This window comes from Copadichromis virginalis, linkage group LG14 (genome assembly GCF_057382275.1).
Source record: "Copadichromis virginalis isolate Kocher_CV1m ecotype Utaka linkage group LG14, C_Virginalis_male_GT1.1, whole genome shotgun sequence".
In the NCBI taxonomy this organism is placed as follows: Eukaryota; Metazoa; Chordata; class Actinopteri; order Cichliformes; family Cichlidae; genus Copadichromis; species Copadichromis virginalis.
Window position 1 is genome coordinate 18,007,902 of NC_140631.1, and position 23,626 is coordinate 18,031,527.

The 23,626-nt window shown below is 43.3% G+C and overlaps 1 protein-coding gene across 4 annotated transcripts in view; it reads left to right on the forward strand.

Moving 5' to 3' along the window:
• LOC146693782 (cell adhesion molecule DSCAM-like) overlaps nucleotides 1–23,626 on the forward strand; it is an 86,817-nt gene that overhangs the window by 41,315 nt on the left and 21,876 nt on the right. For 2 of the 4 annotated variants that reach the window (XR_014914806.1, XM_085429681.1), the window contains 2 exons: nucleotides 10,663–10,807; nucleotides 11,910–13,798. The exons of 1 other annotated variant lie outside the window; for it this stretch is intronic. Coding sequence is in view for 2 of the 3 variants with exons in the window: in XM_085429681.1 (XP_085285807.1) it covers nucleotides 10,663–10,691 (29 nt within the window). In the remaining variant the exon portion in view is untranslated. Of the gene's footprint in view, nucleotides 1–5,759; nucleotides 7,463–10,662; nucleotides 10,808–11,909; nucleotides 13,799–23,626 lie in introns of those variants that run through there. One more of the 4 variants, XM_085429680.1, reaches the window with a different exon arrangement.

Consider the following 23,626-nt stretch of genomic DNA (forward strand, 5'->3'; position numbering starts at 1 on the left):
TACATCTGTCCAACCTCTTAGGGTATTTGTTTGCTCAGACTCCGCTGCCCCGGCACCTGCATTTTATACTTCTCTCTGCGTTATCGGACTCTAATAGACAGCTGCTGAAAGCTGGTGTGAAATATCTGTATGCTACAGTGTGCAGACCCTGATTCGCAGAGGCCTATAATATCTAAATAATGGGATGAAACACTCTCGGGTATGAAATGTTTACATATTTTTCCCCTTTACTGGCATAATTTGTGAAAATCACTTGATGTACCGCCTAAAATTTAGAGCCACCATATCTGTAGCGGCTCAATCTGACGATGAATAAGCAACAAGTAACAGGATGTAAATAATATTTTGCCTCCAAGTTAATAATTGCTCAATTTAACAGGGAGAGTCCTTTGGTGCAATATGGTGTAGCTTTGTTTCTTCACAGCATCAGCACTGTAGACGCCTAAAATGAATCAAAAATGATCACTAATGTGCTTTAAGCCGTCTCTAAACCACAGCGCAGCTTAAAGTTATAAAGATGAAACTGGTTTAGCTTTTTTCATGATATCTGTTGATTTCAAAAAATGTATTATTGTCAAATTAGTTAACGTTAGCAGCATTTGTCTTACTGCATACAATAAAGTGTACATTTAAATAGAAAGAATCCACCTATGAAGATGGCCTCAGTTTTCACAGTTTCTGCAACATGGCTCCCACTGTTTTGTCTTCACTGTGTGTTTATAGTCTGTCTCTCATTCCCATGTAACATTAACATTTCATTATCCAGAGGAAACAATAGAAATATACAAAAGGAAAAAATAATGGAAGTCTCCGCATCCAGAAAGGTTAAAATATTGATGCGGTTGCAGGTAAATGACTCAAAATCTGAGCGAGAGGATGAAAATGTGGGCTATAAGGAGAGCGAGCAAGGCGAAGAGGGGAAGACATCACTTGTAAAGCTGGGCTCTGAGGGGGCTTGGGCGCATAATCAATGAAGTGAAGTGTGTGTGTGTTGTATCTGTGGCGTCGAGTCGGCTTCACAGAAGCCAATCCTATTTTTACAGGGTAGACAGGTCTGTTGCTATGCTCTTTGAGAAGGTCTCCCGCAGCTTGGAAAAAGACACAGATTCAATTGATTATTGATGATTTGATCCATTATACACTCAAAGCAACGTGTTGACACCAGCAGAAATAGACTCTGTACTTATTCATTTCTTTTTAGGGAGAGGTGTGAATGCAGGGAAGACACATGCTGTCTAGAAAAAGGTGAGCATGACGAGCTCGTTTTAACTATTTATTAAGTATTTCATTATTTACTTCTAAAACTCTCAGCTAAAGCGTGTAACCGGTTCAGTTATCGGTTTAAAATGTTTCGATAAAAGTGAAATAAAATCATGTGATTGGATTTTGGTTGAAAGCACAACATTAAAAGGTCGATATCAGAGTGTCATTGTAAGCTTTGACTCAAAGAAAAGATGTTTGTCTGTCTCTCTTTGTGGTAAACATGTAGCTAAACTGATGCTTAAGTGATTAAACATACTGTACAGGCGGGATTATTGTTCACAAACAAGTCACTCAGATTGCCTCCTGTGTGTTTTTTTTTTCTATTTTATGTCATCTTGTCCAGATGTCATCTATTAGACATCAGATTAGGAAGAGTGGTGTTGGATTAGCCAATCCGGAGCAGAGATCATCTTAGATTAGATTATAGTATATGGACATTTGGGTCGCTGCAGTGGCTCTGCTCAGCCAAAATAACATTAAGTCAGTGTTACACTGCTAGACACTACACAGACTGTAATCAGCAGACGAGCAGAAGGAGGATGACGGCATTACACAGAAGGATATAAAAAACAAAAAAATCCTGCTTTTTTACAACTCAATTACAGTTTGCCAAAAGCTGCCCAACTTCACCAGAAAAAAAAATCAACACTGTTCTTTTCATAAGGGGGTTAAAACGGCAGATGCCCACATAGCCTCTTGTGGTTGCGTGAACAATTGCATGTAAAATCTTAGAATTTTCCAGATGGTTAGTTGTGTGGCCACCGCCACGCCTTATCAGGAAACCCATACAAATGTTAGACAAGCTTCTGGTGTGTGATTTAGTTTGTGGAAGGTGCTTAAATGTAATAATAATATTGATAATACTAAATAAAACTGCCTTTAAATAACAGCTACAAACAGGACGTGAACCCAAGACTCGTGTGCTTCTACATCCAGTAAATGTGAACTCTTTGTATTACCTCACCTGACTCCTAAAGGCTTCCTGGCACAGAGTCTTTTTCACCATCTGTCTCACAGAGGCACTAGACCAACAAATCGGCCCACCCTCACGTCCCGTATGTCATTTTAAGATTCATCAGCACTAGTGGCATTTTGTTGTTGAGGGATATGAGGATGTATTATGGAAAAGTCTACAACAATAGCTTTCCTAACAGGAGGTGTCCTCAGACTGCAGAAAGCCCAGAAATCTGAGCGTGTGCAAAGAAGGTGATCAGGCCTTCAGTACAGACAGCCCTGCTAATAATAATGGTTATTTTCTCCTCCTCCTCCTCTCCCGCTTTCTCTTTTCTCAGTGTTTGTGCCCAGGCCTCCTGGCAGATAGATGTGCAGAGATTACACCTTCTAATTGGTGCTAGCGGCTGTGGGACAGTGTGGTTCACTGTAGTTTAGTGCTGTGTAGACTGGTTTTTATGTAGTGTGGATTTGTAGTAATGATGATAATGACTTCAGAATGGCAAATTTGCTGTTTAACAGAAAACTGCACTAAAGCATGTAAAGTAATGAGATCACAATAGGCTAAACAAAAGTGTGCATTTTTTCCATTAGCAGATTTTTGTTCTTTATTATTATTATTGTTAACTTTCGTAAGTGCTGGTAATGACTGAGTAGATCATGGCCTTTATTATTGATTAAATCATGGTTCAAAATATTAGTAGAAGTGGACTGACATTCCAGTCTTATTTAACATGAACAATTTGCATAAATAAGTATGAAACAGTTTTTCTCTGTTTCACAGACTATCATCTACCATTGATCATTTCTTAGGTATTTATTGTTTCTTGTTTGCATTACATGCAGTTTGTGCCAAACCTGTTATTATATCCTTCTGGCTAATTTATTACAGAAGCTCTAAAAGGAAGCAAAATTCATTTGATACTCTACTACCTGGAAAATGTAGTTACAGCATATCACTTTTCTGAGGGGTTAAAGTTTCTCTAAAGCAGGATGAGACAATGTTTCAAAGGAGCTATAGTGGTAGTTTTGTTAGCTTGTATTTTATAGCCATCTTTTGGTTTCTGCAAACACATATTGAGGTTTGACACTTTGTCTATACTTTGGAAGTGAATCAGGCTGCACAAATTACCTGACACAACTCACATGATGAATGATAAAGTTGTTAATTTGTGATATAATTGGAGATGACACTGACCTGGCTATGGGACGGCAATGCTATCTCACTCCTTTGAATCTGAGGCTCTTTGTGTCACTCACAAAGTGCGGAGAAGTGATAGATAACGATCTCACAATGAAACAGGAAGTGTTGCTTTTCTATTAGCTGCACATTTCGCAGTGTATTCATCTGCAGGAACACGACATCCACACGCACATACATATGCATGCTCTATGTCTGCCATATGCCATTTATGAACACAGGCTCTGTGTGACGCCTCTCCCTGTGCAAGTGTATCTGTGTAAGTATGTGATTCTGGTTGCATTTGTCACTCTTTTTTCCTGGGGTGTGTGTGTGTCAGGTCTGATTAAAGTTAACCCCTGTGAGGCGGCTGGTGCACCCCTCCTCTGTCTCTCCTTCTGCTCTCCCTCCACTCTTCCGTCCCTCTATCACTCCATCCCTGGTCTCCTTCCTCCTGGCAGTCTGACAGCACAGGAGAATATGCTCCCTCAAGGTCTCACCCTCCCTTTCTGGCTCCCGCGGGTGCCGTTTCCGTGGAAACCGTGTCAGAGTTGACTGGGTGGGTGCAGATAGATGGCTGCCCTTTATCGGACTACACCACTGGTCCATTAAACGCTACCAGGCAGGACCTGTGCACACACACGCACCCCTCTGTTCTCACCCTGAATGGACCGTTCCACCTGACACGCGTGAATATTAGTCGGCCCAGGCAGAGTGTGTGTGTGTGTGGTTGTGTGTGTGTTTGTGCTTTCTTTGTCAGTGTGGATATTGAATGTCTGTGCTTATTACTGCCTATGTGCAGCCTGTGCATGTATGTGTGTGACTGACTGGCAAAATCTCTCATTGAACTGGACGTATTTGGGGAGAATTTCTGTGCAAGTGTCTTCCTTCCTCTCTGTCCTTGGGAAAGAAACAAAATGGAGACTGTTTTTTTTTCCCTTGCTTTGTCTCCCTCCGCTCGAAATGATGTAGCAAAGACAGCCAGATCCCTCCACAGCTAGCTTTAGTGAGAGTGAATGCGACCGCTCTGTTTAAACAACTGTATTATTGCACTCTCATAAACATGACTGGAGTAATTGACTGTTAAATTATTTAAATGCAGACAGTTGCAGTTTGTGTTGAGACCACACATCAGCAGGGAGCAACGTGGACAAGCCAACACAGATGCAAAATTTCTTAATTTAAAAAGGAGTTGATGGAAAACACCTGGCTCTTTGGATCTGGCTGGAACATCAAAATATACATATTACATGAATTAAAACCTATCATGTATCATTCAATCTCCTTTTGTTCCCACATTGGTGTTTTTACTCTTCTACAGTTGATACTCTACACCTTATACAGCTACGATAAACCAGCCTCGAACCAAATGCAGCTGTAGGCTCATGAGTAAAAACCTCCAAATGAAAATATGTCTCAGTTTGCACATGCTTAAAGCCAATGAGCCCTTACTGGAAAGAAACATTTGCAACAACCTTAAATGATCTGAAAACGTTTAATATCGAAAACATGTCATTTGTAGAAAATTATTTTACTATTTTGCACACCTGTTGGAAATGGGGTTCCCAGGCACTAATCTGAGAACCACTGACCTGACCAGTTGCATTGCACCAACTGCATATGAAGTCTTGACTCAACCATGTTTTTGCCATATTTGAGTGGCAACATAAAAGTTCAGCAAAAGAGTTTATTAGAACATGCATGATTTGCCAAAAACACAATGCTCAGGGAAATTTACGACCAAAGCAAGGTCGTTTCCCTACACCGCCACACCCATTTCACACTATCCACATGGATTTTATAGAACTAAATGAATCTCAATCCTCCAAGTATGCACTTGTGATAATAGATGTATTTTCCAAGTGGCCAGAAATATACCCAGTGAAAAAAGCAGATGCAATTTCAGTAGCAAAATGTTTGTGCAACCATTTCATTCCGACATATGGCATTCCAAGCATAATACGGTCTGATAATGGCACACATTTTGTAAATGAAGTAATAAGTAAAGTCTCTGAAGCTTTAGGTTTCAGCATAAAGCATCACTGTGCATATCATCCACAAAGTGCAGGATTAGTCGAGAGAACTAACGGCACAATTAAACAGAGATTGAGAAAATGTATGGAAGAAACTAAAAAACCATGGCCTGAGTGTTTAAGCTTAGCTAAGCTATGGATGAGAATAACTCAAGGAGCAGGTGGTCTGACCCCATTTGAAGTCATACATGGCAGACCATTCCCTCTCCCAATAACCAGTGAGCCTATTAATAAGTCCATCACAGAAACAACGATGGCAGAATGGATGACAAAACAGTTTGAGAATAAAGAAGTGATATTAAGCAGTCAACTCCCGAGTGATCTATCTCCAGTCTCTTGCAGGTTGAACCCCGGTGATTGGATTCTGATTAAAGTCCTCCAGCGAAAAAACTGGAGTGCTCCGCGGTGGGAGGGTCCATTCCAGGTGTTGCTGACTACACCGACAGCTTGTAAGATAGCTGAAAGACCTTCGTGGATCCATCAAAGTCACGTGAAGAAAGTGTTTGCACCACAATAAGACGCCAGTTCCCCCGACTCCTAGGTGTTCCCTGGTGGAGGAAAGGGCTGTTTGGGTATATCCCGCCTTTTTGTCTTCTCGCCAGTGGTCTACTCACCTGGAGCCCGGGTGTGCCTGGTCGCCCTGAAGAACAAACACATAATAAAGAGTGACCCATCCCACCAAAGAGAAGAACCAATGACAACACCAGGGACGCCTGAAATAGAGGAAACCAGCCCAATGAATCCAGGAGAAGAAGAGCCACCAGCCCCAGCCCCAAAGCTGTTATGCTTAAGTGCTTGTCACTTTGAACGGAAACGGCTCATGTGTCGCCTATTCTGTCTGATGGCCGTCATCTTGATGATGATGCTCTTCTGGCTGATGCCCAGCGGAGCCCCCAGGACAGAACCAACTATTCCCCATCTCAAGAGGTGGACCCATGACAATTCCCATCTAACTGAAATGACTCAAGAGCACATTCACCCTTGGATGAACAATGCCTGGTACCGATACCTATACAATACAATAGAGACTTTAGACTATCGTTTTGGACTGTTTTTGAACGCTTCCACCCGCATTGACAAATCACAGAATGAAGAAATTGATGCAATCCGCATCACTGTCATGCAACACCGAGTAGCTTTAGACATTATTCTTGCAGAGAAAGGAGGTCTCTGCGTATTGTTTAACATGACATGTTGCACCTACATACCTGACAACATACACTCATTAAACATGACAAATGCTTTGAATGTTCTGAAACAACTGAGAGACGCTCAACAACAGGACTACGTAGCCGATAAGCAAGGCTGGTGGGACTGGTTGCTGAGCGGCTCCTGGAAATCTTTGCTGATTAAAGGCCTGTTGGCCCTCTGCAGTATGATGTTACTATTTTGCATTTTTGCTGCTTGTATTATTCCATGTCTGAGAAGTATGGTGATGAACATGTTTAACCGTACTTTAGGAAATTATGTCCTGATCCAGAGAAATGTTGAGGATCCCTTTCGCCAGTATGATATGCTGAACATGGAGGAAAGAGTGGAGAATCTCTACTCTTAATAGAGCTGTTGTTTAAATACTTCACTGAATGACATGCAAGTTGAAAATGTGATTTAACAAGTGACTATGCATTGATTTAAACCTGTGAAATATATTAACATCAGGAGGGAAATGTTAAGAGATTTTTCTACATTATACAATATAACCAAATCTCTATAATACAATATAATCAAGTGTGCCTTATATTTTGTGTGTTCATATATTTTCACATAACCAAGCTTATTGTTAAGGAGAACATAATGCATTCCTTACCTCAGTGTGTGATGTCAGATAAGCATGATATACTTCTGCATCGTTATTTTCAGTGTATGTGTGCAAGGTCAGATAAGCTGAGATAATGCCTGACCTCTCCCTTTTCTGTTAAAAGAGGAAGTACTATGTAACCAGTTTTACCCTATAAATAAAGAACCAAGCCTGCGCTCAGTGTGTGTGTCTACTCAGAGGCATTCACCCGTGCGCACGTTTTCTAATACTCTCTGAGTCGGTCTGCAGTGTCTTATATTTTCTTGCTTGTGTTTGAACAAATGTCAACCCCTGACAGATTGCAAATTGAAAGGAAATTCAAACACGATTTCAATATGTCACATATTGACGGTGGCTCACCGATGCCAATGACATAATTACCCAGCTACATTTCTGAAAGAATGCAAAAGCATTGACATATATTTTTCCTTCCTACAATAGCCTGACGGGCAGGGCAGAGATAGATTTTGGTAGCCTGACTGAAAAAAATCGCTAGCCCCGGGACGTCGGGCTAGCGATATTGCGAGCCCTGTATCTGATTGAGGAATCACTCATCTTTGGAAAAGAGAGTTTATTACAGAGAAATGTCTCTTTCCAAAATAAAAGCTATACTATCCGCTTCTTCTGGGCTATATTCTCAGCAGCATATTAAACATATAAGGAGAATCATGTGCTAACAGCTGTCTAAATGACTCGGCTAAAGTTAGTAGCATGCTTGCTTTTTTTTGTCTGCTTCCACTTGTCTTTGCACTAGGATGATGTCGGCGTAAATGTGCAGTCATATTCGTTGTGTTCCCACTAGTGCTTTCAGGTTAATCTCGTTGAAATGACCTTAACGCCACAACACGGCAAATCTCCGTTAATGAGCTACCGCCGATCGCCCCGTGCATGGGGCTAGACGGCCAACACGTTAACGAGCTAACTGCGCTAACACACTAGTTCCCACCCATGTAATTGAGCATTGCGTGGCACATCCAACATACTGTTTTACTTTAGTCCATGACTCGCTTACCTTCAGGGTCATACGTCACATGAAAACCAAAATAATTCCAAACGCCAGATCTGAATGAGGGTGGGGGAAGTCCATGTTGCAAGGAGAGCTTAACTTCTGTCTCGCTAGCTTGCCCTGCGCTCTTCCTTCTGTCTATGCTGTCTGTGTTGAGCGCTCAGTGGATCTGCACTCGACAGTGCAGCCTAGGCGGAGTAGTCGAACGCAGATTCACTGAGCGCTCAACACAGACAGCATCGTCAGAAGAAAAGTTGATAAAATAAATTACAAATTTTGTATTGTTCGATACATATGCGTACCGAACCGAAAGCACTGTATCGAACGGTTCAATATCGATACGAATATCGTTGCACCCCTATTAATTACATTATTGGAGACCGAGTGCGTGGCTGTATGCTGTGAAAAGAGTCATCATAATATCACAGAAAACCTCAGCGGTTTGATAATGAGATGATGAAAAAAATCAGCTCCATATTGTCAGAATCACATTCTAATGTGGATGACCTCCCCCACAGAGACTTTGTAAATTGATTGAACTGCCACAGAGCCCGTACTTTCGACAAATTCTCATCCAATTTCACCTCCTGTTTTTTTGGCACCGGGGTATCTTTTCCTAGTTGATTTGCATCAATAAACCTCAGTAAGCAAGGCATTGTAATGCCTAATTGGGCGGTAATGAGCTGTTGCATTATGCATAGTGCTGAGGTTCAAGCTTATTAGTTGCTTGGTTGCCCATAACATTTTCCTGTCTTCTCCGCGCTACTTCAGTGTTGCATGATTGTCAATGCAATCTCCCTTTTCTCTCTCACCTCCTTTTCTCCCTCTCTATTTCAGCCCTATATGTTCTCTTGGTCCCTCTCCCACTTCCCTCTCTCCGCTGTTCTAAAAATAGTCTCCTATTATCCAGGAGGCTTGGGCCATGTACAGTTAGGCAGCAATCAGCATGGCGGCCATGCACATAACGGTTCACAATAGCTGTCATTCCACTAACGCTAGCTAATATAATTCTCTGTGCATTACAGAACCCTGCTGGACCGAACAGAGGGTTATAGTCCGTGCTAATTAAAGGTCCTGTATTTTTCTAACGAGTTAATAGACAACCCCGCGGTTGAATAAAATCTCTAAACCGTTTTCCACAAAATACCTCACAAACATAGCTTTTTTCAGAGCTATCCTTTTGTGTCTTTACTTTAAATGCAGATGTGCTGCTGCTCACCATCATTTGTGTCCAGAGGAGAATGCAGTCAGTATTTAGGGTCCAGCTGCAGTGCTAGGAAGTTACTGCCACTTTTTTTTTCTTTTTTTTTTCTTTTTTCTTTTTTTTTTTTTTTTTGCCTGTCCCATTTGGTTCTTTAGCCATCAGAATTGTTGTCTGAAGACCAACAAGGATACCCAATGGATTTACTTTGCCAAATGGATCGTCGTGGCATTGCCGTATTGGTCCATTTGGTCGATCTTTGTTTTTATTATTTATTATATTTTATTTTCAGATGTTACAGACGGGACAGACATGAGTGAGGGATAGGAAAGGGAGAAAGAAAGAGGAAGGAAAGGAAAAACAGAAGGGGAGAGGGACAGTGAGAAAGGGGGGGGAGAAAAAAAATAAAAATCTCCTGGATCACCTGTTGAGAGAAAAATAGAAAACAAGCAAAAAAAAAAAAAAAAAAAAAAGCAACATACTAAACACAACACCATCGCATTAATCTAGCTAAGTGTAAACAGCAGTAAATACTAAATATTCAATGTTGTTGTGCAGCACGTAGGACAGATGTGCTTCGAAGTAGTAGCCAAAAAAGGTGTAATTTAAGTCTACGAGCAGTGAACACCCGTGTGCATACCTGTGTGGATCAGCATGCTTGCATTCCAAAGGTTTCTCCATGTAACGATCTGCTAGGGAGTGTGGGGGGGCCACAGCCCCGTCCTCCAGGGTATGAAGCAGGTATGGAGGAGATCAATACCTCTCCTCCATACTCTGGAATAGCTCTGGTGATGCACGAGTAGTTGAACTTTTGACGTCCTCCCATTGTCCTCCATGCCTTTCCCTGTTTACATTTGTAAATATTAGGCTCAGGCAATGTGCTTGCAGAGTAAAATGTATAACTGTGCATCTCTGAAAAATGTTTATATGCTTGCAAACAGCCGAATATTTGCAATCTAATCCAGCATTCTCCGCGATGGACATGCTGCAGTATATTCAATAGGTTTGATCAAATGGCCTTTTGACACAAAAGCTCATTTGAAAACCTTTGATATATGTTGTCTTGTTCTTGTCAATTGTACATAGCCAGTGCTGAGTGAATTTATGATATGGGTTTATGATAAGACACCTTTTAGTCACTCTAGCTTTCTTCTGAGGTTAGCACATCAATTCTTTTAAACAAGGGTCTGAATCTGCTTCTAAGATAATTGTTGATCTGTTTCTCTGCAGTGCCAAGGGCTTCCAGCACCACCGAATGACCAACGGGGCCATGAATGTTGAGATTGGAAACCCTGCCTATAAGATCTATGAAGGAGATCCTGATGATGATGCTGGGGAACTTCTGGACTCCGACTTTGCTTTAGACCCAGACAAGGTAACAAAGCTTAAAAAAGCCATTTCATTACAAAATATCTGAAAATGCCTGGTAGTGGCTAACCATGCAGATATTTCCACATTTATGAGTCCTTTTGTGAGTTTTTTTTTTTTTTTTTAATGAATTGGTTTTGGTTGTGGAATCATTATAGACAGTAAATAGACCCTTCTTTGTGATCTAAAGAACACTGGATGAAAGTAGCTGGGTTTCTCAATATATTCCTGTCCTTTGGACGTCTAGTGAAAAACAGTTTTGTCTTGACTGATCTGTAATCACTTTTCTACATTTATATCCAGTTTTTTGCCATCGAGATCGCCACAGTCCAAATGCAAAAGCTTTAAAGCAAGACTTAGGAAACCAGTGGGTGTCATTATGGTATTTACTTCTGGCATCTGTAATGAATTTTGGAATGAATATTGTTAGAATTATGTGAATCATATACTTTAGTTCTGATGAGTGGCTCCATAGTCTCATGGTTTACACGTTGTGGCTCGAGTGGTTTGTATACAGATCGATGCTTGGGCAAGATACTGAACCCTGAGTTACCTCTGTGTGTGTGAATGCATTCAGCAGATAAAAGCACAGTATGAAGGCACTATATAAATACCATTTCTTTTACATTCACCTAAGAAGTGAAAAAATCTCCAGTTTAATCCCAGCTGGAGACAAAAATCCCTTGGGGGTGTCAGGAATGGAAATCCACTGTGAGTAAGGGGAGCAGCTGAATAAAGCTTTTATGCTGGAGCCCTCATGGTCACTATATTCAAACACTTTTCACCACAATCATAAAACATCAAATGAGGAATTGTCCATAAAGTCCTGAGTGCTTAAAAAGAAGTTGCAAGTTCTTCACTGGAAATACACCTACTGGTTTGTTGGGGGCAGATGATTAGTGCCCAGACTTTCAGAAACAAATAACCAAACACAGAAAACATAACAAACCACAAATGTCTGCCAGGGTTTCAGCACTGAGCTGGGAAACATCTTGTTATTTATGCGAGCTGAGCCTATTTGAATAAGCAAAATACTGCTTCTTTCACAATATACCAAATCTTTTCATTTCTTTTGCCTGAGTCACTGAGAAATTTTCTTCACTCCGCAGCCGACCAACTTCACGAACCCAGTGTATGCCACCCTGTACATGGGTGCCCACAACAGCTGCAATTCTCTGGTGAGCACTGATGAAGGAGCTCCTCTCCCAGGTTGATGAGGACATGAGCGACCCCCTGGCATAGACCTCGGCATGGACTGAACTCTGCCAACATTGCCCTGCCTCGCCCAACCTAGAGCCAGCGAGCTCTCTCATTTTATGCCTTTACCAACTGAAAAGAAAAGCAACGAAAAAACATAAAAACAAGAACACTGTATAAAATGTATAAAATGAAGAACTACTTTTTTTAAGTGATTGCAGTATTATATTTTGTTCTTTGACAAAAAGGAAAACAAATCCTCTGGTGACGGAAAAGAAACCATTTTATAGACATTTTATCCAGTTCTTTTTCATTTTGCTCACTTCCTCACAACTTCTCTCTCTCACACACACACACACACACCTTTCTCACGCATTCAGCCACTACCTCTGTGCAAATGTAAAAGATACAAATGGCAGTGGAACAATTTTAATTTTTTTATTTTTGTATAAATTGTGTAGGGGAAAAGAGAAAAAAAACATTTTTGTTCCATCCTAGAAAATGTTGCCAAGTCTTCGTTGTTCATGAAAGAGAGGAGATGCGTCAGTGCTCACCACGAATGCTTCCTGGATGCTGGTTCACATTTTGTGTATATGTATGTTTGCTACTGGAGGTCTTAGAGGGAAAGGCGAGGTGATGTTTAACTGCACGTGTATGCACAAGAGACTCGGCATCTGATCTGTTGTTGCAAAGAGCTACATTCAAGTGATTGTCTTTTACCTCCTTGCACAGACTAAAGTTACATATATATATATATATATATTATAAATATATATATTTCCATATATATGAACCTATTAACAAAGTGTCTTGAAAATATACCCAGGAATACAAACATCAGTAACAAATAGCAGTCTGTACTTTTTAATGTTTTTCTTTTGTTTTTTTAAGTCATTGTATAATTGACATACTTTGTGTCACCGATGAATGAATCATGGCAGTGTGTTAGTGTGCGCTGGATGAAGATGATTGTAATTAAGTCCACATTCCAGGATGAAAAAGCCTGGGATGATATCCGTGGCCTTGGATTAGCCTACTGCAGGACACCCTGGACAGGAGCTGGGGCTTTGTTCTGAAACTCTTCTGGAGTAGAGACAAGCTTCTGTGAATTTCCGGTCATCCTCTAAAAAAAAAAAAGAACCTGCGACCAGTAATTAGCCGAGAACGGTTGCTTTCAACTTTTGTTCCTCGTCTTTTGATTGTAAACATACTTTCAGGAAAGGCCAGGGAGACCGTCTGATGGTACGTACTTCTGTGGGAGGTTGGATTTTTTTTTCTTTCCTTCACTGTATGTAATTACATGGACATGTAATTTAGGTTAATGCTCATTGTTAAGTGCATTCTCAGGAAGGAGACTGATCGGCTTCCTGATAAGCATTCCTTTCTCCATTCCTTTGCTTTGCTGCTAACAATCCGGATTTTTAGTCTGGGAAGTGTGGCTCTATGTCTCACTGCTCACCGTATTGCTTTTAATCACCTCAGCTTGTCAGCCATACCTACCATATCACTGCATGGTGCTCACACACACAGAGACACACTTAACCAAGAGGAAACTCTGGCTTTAGTCCTCAAATGTTAACAGTATTCATCACATTTTTTCTTTAAATTCTGTTTTTTTTTCTTGCTTATTTGCTTTTAACATCCTGCTCTGTTAAATCGCCATGTAAGTTGGAACAATCATATTTCATTTGGAGAATTTCTTTAACTGGCAAAAACCCACGTTTGTGGTTCTGATTGTTTTGTTATAATTCGATTTCTGTTTGATATAAGGAATTAAATGGATTTTTATAGTAGAAATGTACGATGGCCGTGTCTGTCATTTGGAAAGATGGAGAGGAGAAGCAGTCTACTTCATACTTCAGTACATTAGAAAATAGCCTCACTTATCATTAAAGAATGAAGAAATAAAACACAAACATGTAGAAAGCACTTGCTTGGATGTTGCTTAATCTGGAAAGGCTTCTGAATTGTAATGAAAGTCTTTGGTCTTGTTACATAAATCATCATATTTATTAAACAGGAAGTGTTGTCTTTCAGTCAACAGACAATCCCAAGAATAGCTTTTTCTTTAAAAAAAAGTATGTTTCTTTTGATTTCAATACACACAAGAATAGTGTTTTATACAATCTTGAGCCAAATTTAAGTAGTGTTAAGATGTATTGCTCCCTTTGTGCCAATGTCATGCAAGTCTCTAAAGCTGTTAGGAGGAATAATCTGTATTAAAACGGATAAGAAAAAGAAGCTTTAAATGCACTTCATCCTTCATCTGTTAATACATTTAGAGCAGGCTAACCAAACAGCAAGTGTGCCTTTGAAACAGTAGTCCACCTGGAGTCTCCTTCATGCGTCTGTCACCTCCTAACTGTCACACACGGTGTGACAGGAAGTGTTGTCAAGGCACGTAATATTCTGTTTTTAACCACCACTTGGTCAAGGCACAAAACTCTGGCGACTCTCGTGTCAGCTGTTCTGATGTACTACAGGTAAAAAGGAACTAACATACCTTTAAGCTTTTTTTGTGCCTTCAACTTGCATATTGTTGTCAGGATTATAAGGCTAATGTTATATTACAAGGCGGTAAAAAATACAATCTTTACCAAATGAAAGATGTAAAATAAACAAATTATGGCTGACTGACGAGAAATAACACAAAAAGGCACTTCTTAAGCGGAACATCAAACTTTGGAGTAATTTGGTTTGTCTAGCTTGACAAGAAGAACCAGTACAGTGATGGTCTTTGCTCCCAGATACAATCAAAATAAACAATATTAAGTCTGATTGAAAGCGTCTCGAAGACTTGGCGTAACGCTGCGAAACAGTCCACGAATGTCTGTTATGACATCGCACCTCCTCTGTTATTTGCAGGAGGCTTTTGCAGGTGTCTTAAAGGCAGGCGTCCCAGCAGCAGCAGAAGAGTCGGCAATTTATCTTGGCTGCCTCCCAGTTTAAATCCTGCTATGACTGCGTAATCTTCGGATATTAATGGGTTTTAGGAATGTCCACATTAAGATCCACATGCTAGCAGGCACTTGTTAGTGAAAGCACAATTCCTCCTCCAGTCCTCAGATGGCCTCACCTGTGCTCTGGTCATCCTCCCAAAGGTCAGTGCCGACAGAGCAGGGAAAGCCTTCTGCTCGCGGTGACGAAGGAGTAGTAGCGCGTTGTGCTTCTGTAATCATGCCTGCTCATTTAAAGTGGTTGTAAAAGGGCATCCATAAATAAATAAATTACCGGGCTAAAACAAGGGCTTTGTCCTGTCCTCGCTTTTCAGTCTTTGTGATCTGCAGCCTCAGGGTTGAGATGCGCCACTGGGACAAAGGGAAGGGTTACAATAGGGAGGGGACTATAAGTGACGAATAAGTGGTTTAGGGTCTCTTCCAACCGCTCCGGATCAACGCGTCCGCTCGCAGGAAAGGCTGGTTTCGGAGATCTGTGAGTAGGCATGGAGAGGGGGGGTGAGAGACAGGGGGACACACATGTTAGACGACCAAGAGGTCAATCTGGACATTTGCTTCTGTTTACATCTCAATTTCTTAAGAGTGTTTTTAAGCAAGAAGAGCAGAGGATGTACACTCAGTTCTCACTTTATTAGGTACACCTAATTTATATCAGTTGTTCCCTCATTTCTGTAAATGAGGTTAAGCTAAAAAAAAAAAGAAAATAGGAACACCTTACTGTATAATGCAGTACATGAAAACAGCACCACAAACCATATTTCCTCTTTTTTACAATGAAGATGAAACTATGAAAAGTTGCCTTTATTGCAGGACTGTTGTTAGTCTGCATTAGTTTGAGCTCCCTAATAAACTGACAACTGAGTGTTTATTGTTATAATTTTCAAATCCAGAAAATCTGGAAACACTTGTGCAGTTAAAACTTTGGGTTAAAGCTGAAATTGTCCATAAGAGCTACAAAATTAGCAAATGTGGCAGGAATGCCACATTCCCATAGCCTTGTATTTCAACTGCTAGAAGTTGTGCTTCAAAACGGAGAAATTCAAGGCTTTGAGACGATGATTTTGGCAAATCAGTAACACTAAACACTGAGGACGTTACAAAGTAACCACTCTGGTTACGATACAGTGGTCAACAAGCTCTTGAGTTTGCAGATTACCAAACAGGATGGCTGTCACAGAGGAAACAAAAGTGTGGATACAGACTGTGTTCACGTAAGTTTGATTCTGTTTTCTTCTAGAGCCTGTTGACCAAATAGCTGTTGAGCACACCGCAGATGACATTTAGCACAGACAAACATGGCGGACGCTGCCGACAGGTGAGAGGTAAATAAACAATGGACAACATGCAACACGTAACAGGAAGGGGTGAGGATGATACTCATTTCTAAGGAAAAAATTTGACATTAATACTAAAAGAAAAATGCCACTGGTGTTGCTTCTGAGGTGGGCTTTGTAGACACTTAAACACCTGAGTTCATATTTTAATGGCTGTTTTAAAAGCAGGTAAGTTGTTTCTTTTTAATACTATGCTGACTTCTTCTTTTTACAAGTTCAACTTTGTGTTGTTTGCTAGCAAATTTTATAGTGTTGTAAAACTTGTGTGTGTGTGTTTCTTTGCTTGCAACTGAAGCACTAGTTGAAGCAGCTGACATCACTGTAGCAGCACACAGGAGCTGGAGGGCCAAGCAGGCCGGCTTTCAGCCAGGCTACCTTTCTTACCCTCTCCTAGGAGTGGGAAATACTGTCATTAATCTTCTTTTCAGCTGGAGTACAGGACGGTACTGCAAGCGTGTCAACATATTTTACACACAAAAACATATTGACACTCAATGCAACTTTCTCAGCTCCAGGCAAAGAGGTTTGGCTGACTCCTATCACCAGACACCTGATAGGAGTCTTCTCAACACAAACAACCAGTGACGGCACGAGTTAGTCATCAGTAGTCATAGTTGAGGGTGGGGTGGGATGACAGAAATCATGCTGCATGCACATGGAGGTAGTGGTAGTGGGTTGCGAGGGAGGGTGGGGGGTTCCCTCATTTCTGTAAATAAGGTTAAGCAAAAAAAAAGAAAGAAAAAAAAGAAAATAGGAACACCTTACTGTATAATGCAGTACATGAAAACAGCACCACAAACACTTCCTCTTTTTTACAATGAAGATGAAACTATGAAAAGTTGCCTTTATTGCAGGACTGTTGTTAGTCTGCATTAGTTTGAGCTCCCTAATAAACTGAGGGTGGGGGGTTCAAAATGCGTATGAGAGAAACCTGGTCAACCTTGGCATTAAAGGGGAAGGGCTAGCAGTTGGCATCGTCACAGAGGTTGGCTTTACAGAAGAAACGTGAGCCGCGTTTAGCAGTGCGGGCCTTGAAGGGCACGCTCTTCAGTACTGGGGGGCAGGAGGCGGACGAATAGAAAACATGTCACACCTGAAACACTGCCCTAAGGGGGAGGGGCAAACCTTGTGAAAGCCGGTCCGTTGCCATGCGTTTACATGCGTTGTTATGGATTATCTGTCCGTTGCCATGCATTTACATGCGTTGTTATGGGTTAACTGTCCGTTGCCATGGGTTACCGGTCCGTTGCCATGGGTTACCTGACCGTTGCCATGGGTTAACTGTCCGTTGCCATGCGTTGTTATGGGTTAACTGTCCGTTGCCATGCGTTTACACGCGTTGTTATGGGTTAACTGTCCGTTGCCATGCGTTGTTATGGGTTAACTGTCCGTTGCCATGCATTTACACGCGTTGTTATGGGTTAACTGTCCGTTGCCATGAGTTTACACGCGTTGTTATGGGTTAACTGTCCGTTGCCATGCGTTTACACGCGTTGTTATGGGTTAACTGTCCGTTGCCATGCGTTGTTATGGGTTAACTGTCCGTTGCCATGCGTTTACACGCGTTGTTATGGGTTAACTGTCCGTTGCCATGCGTTGTTATGGGTTAACTGTCCGTTGCCATGCGTTTACACGCGTTGTAAACGGACAGTTAACCCATAACAACGCATGGCAACGGACAGTTAACCCATAACAACGCATGGCAACGGACAGTTAACCCATGGCAACGGTCAGGTAACCCATGGCAACGGACCGGATACCATGGCAACGGACCGGTAACCCATGGCAACGGACCTGTAACCCATGGCAATGGACCGGTAACCCATGGCAACGGACAGTTAACCCATAACAACGCATGGCAACGGACAGTTAACCCATAACCGGTCCGTTGCCATGCGTTTACACGCGTTGTTATGGGTTAACTGTCCGTTGCCATGCGTTTACACGCGTTGTTATGGGTTAACTGTCCGTTGCCATGCGTTGTTATGGGTTAACTGTCCGTTGCCATGCGTTTACACGCGTTGTTATGGGTTAACTGTCCGTTGCCATGCGTTTACACGCGTTGTTATGGGTTAAGTGTCCGTTGCCATGCGTTGTTATGGGTTAACTGTCCGTTGCCATGCATTTACACGCGTTGTTATGGGTTAACTGTCCGTTTCCATGCGTTGTTATGGGTTAACTGTCCGTTGCCATGCGTTTACACGCGTTGTTATGGGTTAACTGTCCGTTGCCATGCGTTTACACGCGTTGTTATGGGCTAACTGTCCATTGCCATGCGTTTACACGCGTTGTTATGGGTTAACTGTCCGTTGCCATGCGTTGTTATGGGTTAACTGTCCGTTGCCATGCGTTTACACGCGTTGTTATGGGCTAACTGTCCGTTGCCATGCGTTGTTATGGGTTAACTGTCCGTTGCCATGCGTTTACACGCGTTGTTATGGGTTAACTGTCCGTTGCCATGCGTTGTTATGGGTTAACTGTCCGTTGCCATGCGTTTACACGCGTTGTAAATGGACAGTTAACCCATAACAACGCATGGCAACGGACAGTAAACGCATGGCAACGGACAGTTAGCCCATAACAACGCGTGTAAACGCATGGCAACGGACAGTTAACCCATAACAACGCGTGTAAACGCATGGCAACGGACAGTTAACCCATAACAACGCATGGCAACGGACAGTTAACCCATAACAACGCGTGTAAACGCATGGCAACGGACAGTTAACCCATAACAACGCATGGCAACAGACAGTTAACCCATAACAACGCGTGTAAACGCATGGCAACGGACAGTTAACCCATAACAACGCATTGCAACGGACAGTTAACCCATAACAACGCATGGCAACGGACAGTTAACCCATAACAACGCATGGCAACGGACAGTTAACCCATAACAACGCGTGTAAACGCATGGCAACGGACAGTTAACCCATAACAACGCTTGTAAACGCATGGCAACGGACAGTTAACCCATAACAACGCGTGTAAACGCATGGCAACGGACAGTTAACCCATAACAACGCATGGCAACGGACAGTTAACCCATGGCAACGGTCAGGTAACCCATGGCAACGGTCAGGTAACCCATGGCAACGGACCGGTTACCATGGCAACGGACCGGTTACCATGGCAACGGACCGGTAACCCATGGCAACGGACCAGTAACCCATGGCAACGGACAGTTAACCCATAACAACGCATGGCAACGGACAGTTAACCCATAACCGGTCCGTTGCCATGCGTTTACACGCGTTGTTATGGTCTAACTGTCCGTTGCCATGCGTTTACTGTCCGTTGCCATGCGTTGTTATGGGTTAACTGTCCGTTTACAACGCGTGTAAACGCATGGCAACGGACAGTTAACCCATAACAACGCATGGCAACGGACAGTTAACCCATAACCGGTCCGTTGCCATGCGTTTACACGCGTTGTTATGGGCTAACTGTCCGTTGCCATGCGTTTACTGTCCGTTGCCATGCGTTGTTATGGGTTAACTGTCCGTTTACAACGCGTGTAAACGCATGGCAACGGACAGTTAGCCCATAACAACGCGTGTAAACGCATGGCAACGGACAGTTAGCCCATAACAACGCGTGTAAACGCATGGCAACGGACAGTTAGCCCATAACAACGCGTGTAAACGCATGGCAACGGACAGTTAACCCATAACAACGCATGGCAACGGACAGTTAACCCATAACAACGCATGGCAACGGACAGTTAACCCATAACAACGCATGGCAACGGACAGTTAACCCATAACAACGCGTGTAAACGCATGGCAACGGACAGTTAACCCATAACAACGCTTGTAAACGCATGGCAACGGACAGTTAACCCATAACAACGCGTGTAAACGCATGGCAACGGACAGTTAACCCATAACAACGCGTGTAAACGCATGGCAACGGACAGTTAACCCATAACAACGCTTGTAAACGCATGGCAACGGACAGTTAACCCATAACAACGCATGGCAACGGACAGTTAACCCATAACAACGCATGGCAACGGACAGTTAACCCATAACAACGCATGGCAACGGACAGTTAACCCATAACAACGCGTGTAAACGCATGGCAACGGACAGTTAACCCATAACAACGCGTGTAAACGCATGGCAACGGACAGTTAACCCATAACAACGCATGGCAACGGACAGTTAACCCATAACCGGTCCGTTGCCATGCGTTTACACGCGTTGTTATGGGCTAACTGTCCGTTGCCATGCGTTTACTGTCCGTTGCCATGCGTTGTTATGGGTTAACTGTCCGTTTACAACGCGTGTAAACGCATGGCAACGGACAGTTAGCCCATAACAACGCGTGTAAACGCATGGCAACGGACAGTTAGCCCATAACAACGCGTGTAAACGCATGGCAACGGACAGTTAGCCCATAACAACGCGTGTAAACGCATGGCAACGGACAGTTAACCCATAACAACGCATGGCAACGGACAGTTAACCCATAACAACGCATGGCAACGGACAGTTAACCCATAACAACGCGTGTAAACGCATGGCAACGGACAGTTAACCCATAACAACGCTTGTAAACGCATGGCAACGGACAGTTAACCCATAACAACGCGTGTAAACGCATGGCAACGGACAGTTAACCCATAACAACGCGTGTAAACGCATGGCAACGGACAGTTAACCCATAACAACGCTTGTAAACGCATGGCAACGGACAGTTAACCCATAACAACGCATGGCAACGGACAGTTAACCCATAACAACGCATGGCAACGGACAGTTAACCCATAACAACGCATGGCAACGGACAGTTAACCCATAACAACGCGTGTAAACGCATGGCAACGGACAGTTAACCCATAACAACGCTTGTAAACGCATGGCAACGGACAGTTAACCCATAACAACGCGTGTAAACGCATGGCAACGGACAGTTAACCCATAACAACGCGTGTAAACGCATGGCAACGGACAGTTAACCCATAACAACGCTTGTAAACGCATGGCAACGGACAGTTAACCCATAACAACGCGTGTAAACGCATGGCAACGGACAGTTAACCCATAACAACGCATGGCAACGGACAGTTAACCCATGGCAACGGTCAGGTAACCCATGGCAACGGTCAGGTAACCCATGGCAACGGACCGGTTACCATGGCAACGGACCGGTAACCCATGGCAACGGACCTGTAACCCATGGCAACGGACCGGTAACCCATGGCAACGGACAGTTAACCCATAACAACGCATGGCAACGGACAGTTAACCCATAACCGGTCCGTTGCCATGCGTTTACACGCGTTGTTATGGGCTAACTGTCCGTTGCCATGCGTTTACTGTCCGTTGCCATGCGTTGTTATGGGTTAACTGTCCGTTTACAACGCGTGTAAACGCATGGCAACGGACAGTTAACCCATAACAACGCATGGCAACGGACAGTTAACCCATAACAACGCGTGTAAACGCATGGCAACGGACAGTTAACCCATAACAACGCATGGCAATGGACAGTTAACCCATAACAACGCGTGTAAACGCATGGCAACGGACCGGTAATGGGTTAACTGTCCGTTGCCATGCGTTGTTATGGGTTAACTGTCCGTTGCCATGGGTTACCGGTCCGTTGCCATGGGTTACAGGTCCGTTGCCATGGGTTACCGGTCCGTTGCCATGGTAACCGGTCCGTTGCCATGGGTTACCTGACCGTTGCCATGGGTTACCTGACCGTTGCCATGGGTTAACTGTCCGTTGCCATGCGTTTACACGCGTTGTTATGGGTTAACTGTCCGTTGCCATGCGTTGTTATGGGTTAACTGTCCGTTGCCATGCGTTTACACGCGTTGTTATGGGTTAACTGTCCGTTGCCATGCATTGTTATGGGTTAACTGTCCGTTGCCATGCGTTTACACGCGTTGTAAACGGACAGTTAACCCATAACAACGCATGGCAACGGACAGTAAACGCATGGCAACGGACAGTTAGCCCATAACAACGCGTGTAAACGCATGGCAACGGACAGTTAACCCATAACAACGCATGGCAACGGACAGTTAACCCATAACAACGCGTGTAAACGCATGGCAACGGACAGTTAGCCCATAACAACGCGTGTAAACGCATGGCAACGGACAGTTAACCCATAACAACGCATGGCGACGGACAGTTAACCCATAACAACGCGTGTAAACGCATGGCAACGGACAGTTAACCCATAACAACGCATGGCAACGGACAGTTAACCCATAACAACGCGTGTAAATGCATGGCAACGGACAGTTAACCCATAACAACGCGTGTAAACGCATGGCAACGGACAGTTAACCCATAACAACGCATGGCAACGGACAGTTAACCCATAACAACGCGTGTAAACGCATGGCAACGGACAGTTAACCCATAACAACGCATGGCAACAGACAGTTAACCCATAACAACGCGTGTAAACGCATGGCAACGGACAGTTAACCCATAACAACGCATTGCAACGGACAGTTAACCCATAACAACGCATGGCAACGGACAGTTAACCCATAACAACGCATGGCAACGGACAGTTAACCCATAACAACGCGTGTAAACGCATGGCAACGGACAGTTAACCCATAACAACGCTTGTAAACGCATGGCAACGGACAGTTAACCCATAACAACGCGTGTAAACGCATGGCAACGGACAGTTAACCCATAACAACGCATGGCAACGGACAGTTAACCCATGGCAACGGTCAGGTAACCCATGGCAACGGTCAGGTAACCCATGGCAACGGACCGGTTACCATGGCAACGGACCGGTTACCATGGCAACGGACCGGTAACCCATGGCAACGGACCAGTAACCCATGGCAACGGACAGTTAACCCATAACAACGCATGGCAACGGACAGTTAACCCATAACCGGTCCGTTGCCATGCGTTTACACGCGTTGTTATGGTCTAACTGTCCGTTGCCATGCGTTTACTGTCCGTTGCCATGCGTTGTTATGGGTTAACTGTCCGTTTACAACGCGTGTAAACGCATGGCAACGGACAGTTAACCCATAACAACGCATGGCAACGGACAGTTAACCCATAACCGGTCCGTTGCCATGCGTTTACACGCGTTGTTATGGGCTAACTGTCCGTTGCCATGCGTTTACTGTCCGTTGCCATGCGTTGTTATGGGTTAACTGTCCGTTTACAACGCGTGTAAACGCATGGCAACGGACAGTTAGCCCATAACAACGCGTGTAAACGCATGGCAACGGACAGTTAGCCCATAACAACGCGTGTAAACGCATGGCAACGGACAGTTAGCCCATAACAACGCGTGTAAACGCATGGCAACGGACAGTTAACCCATAACAACGCA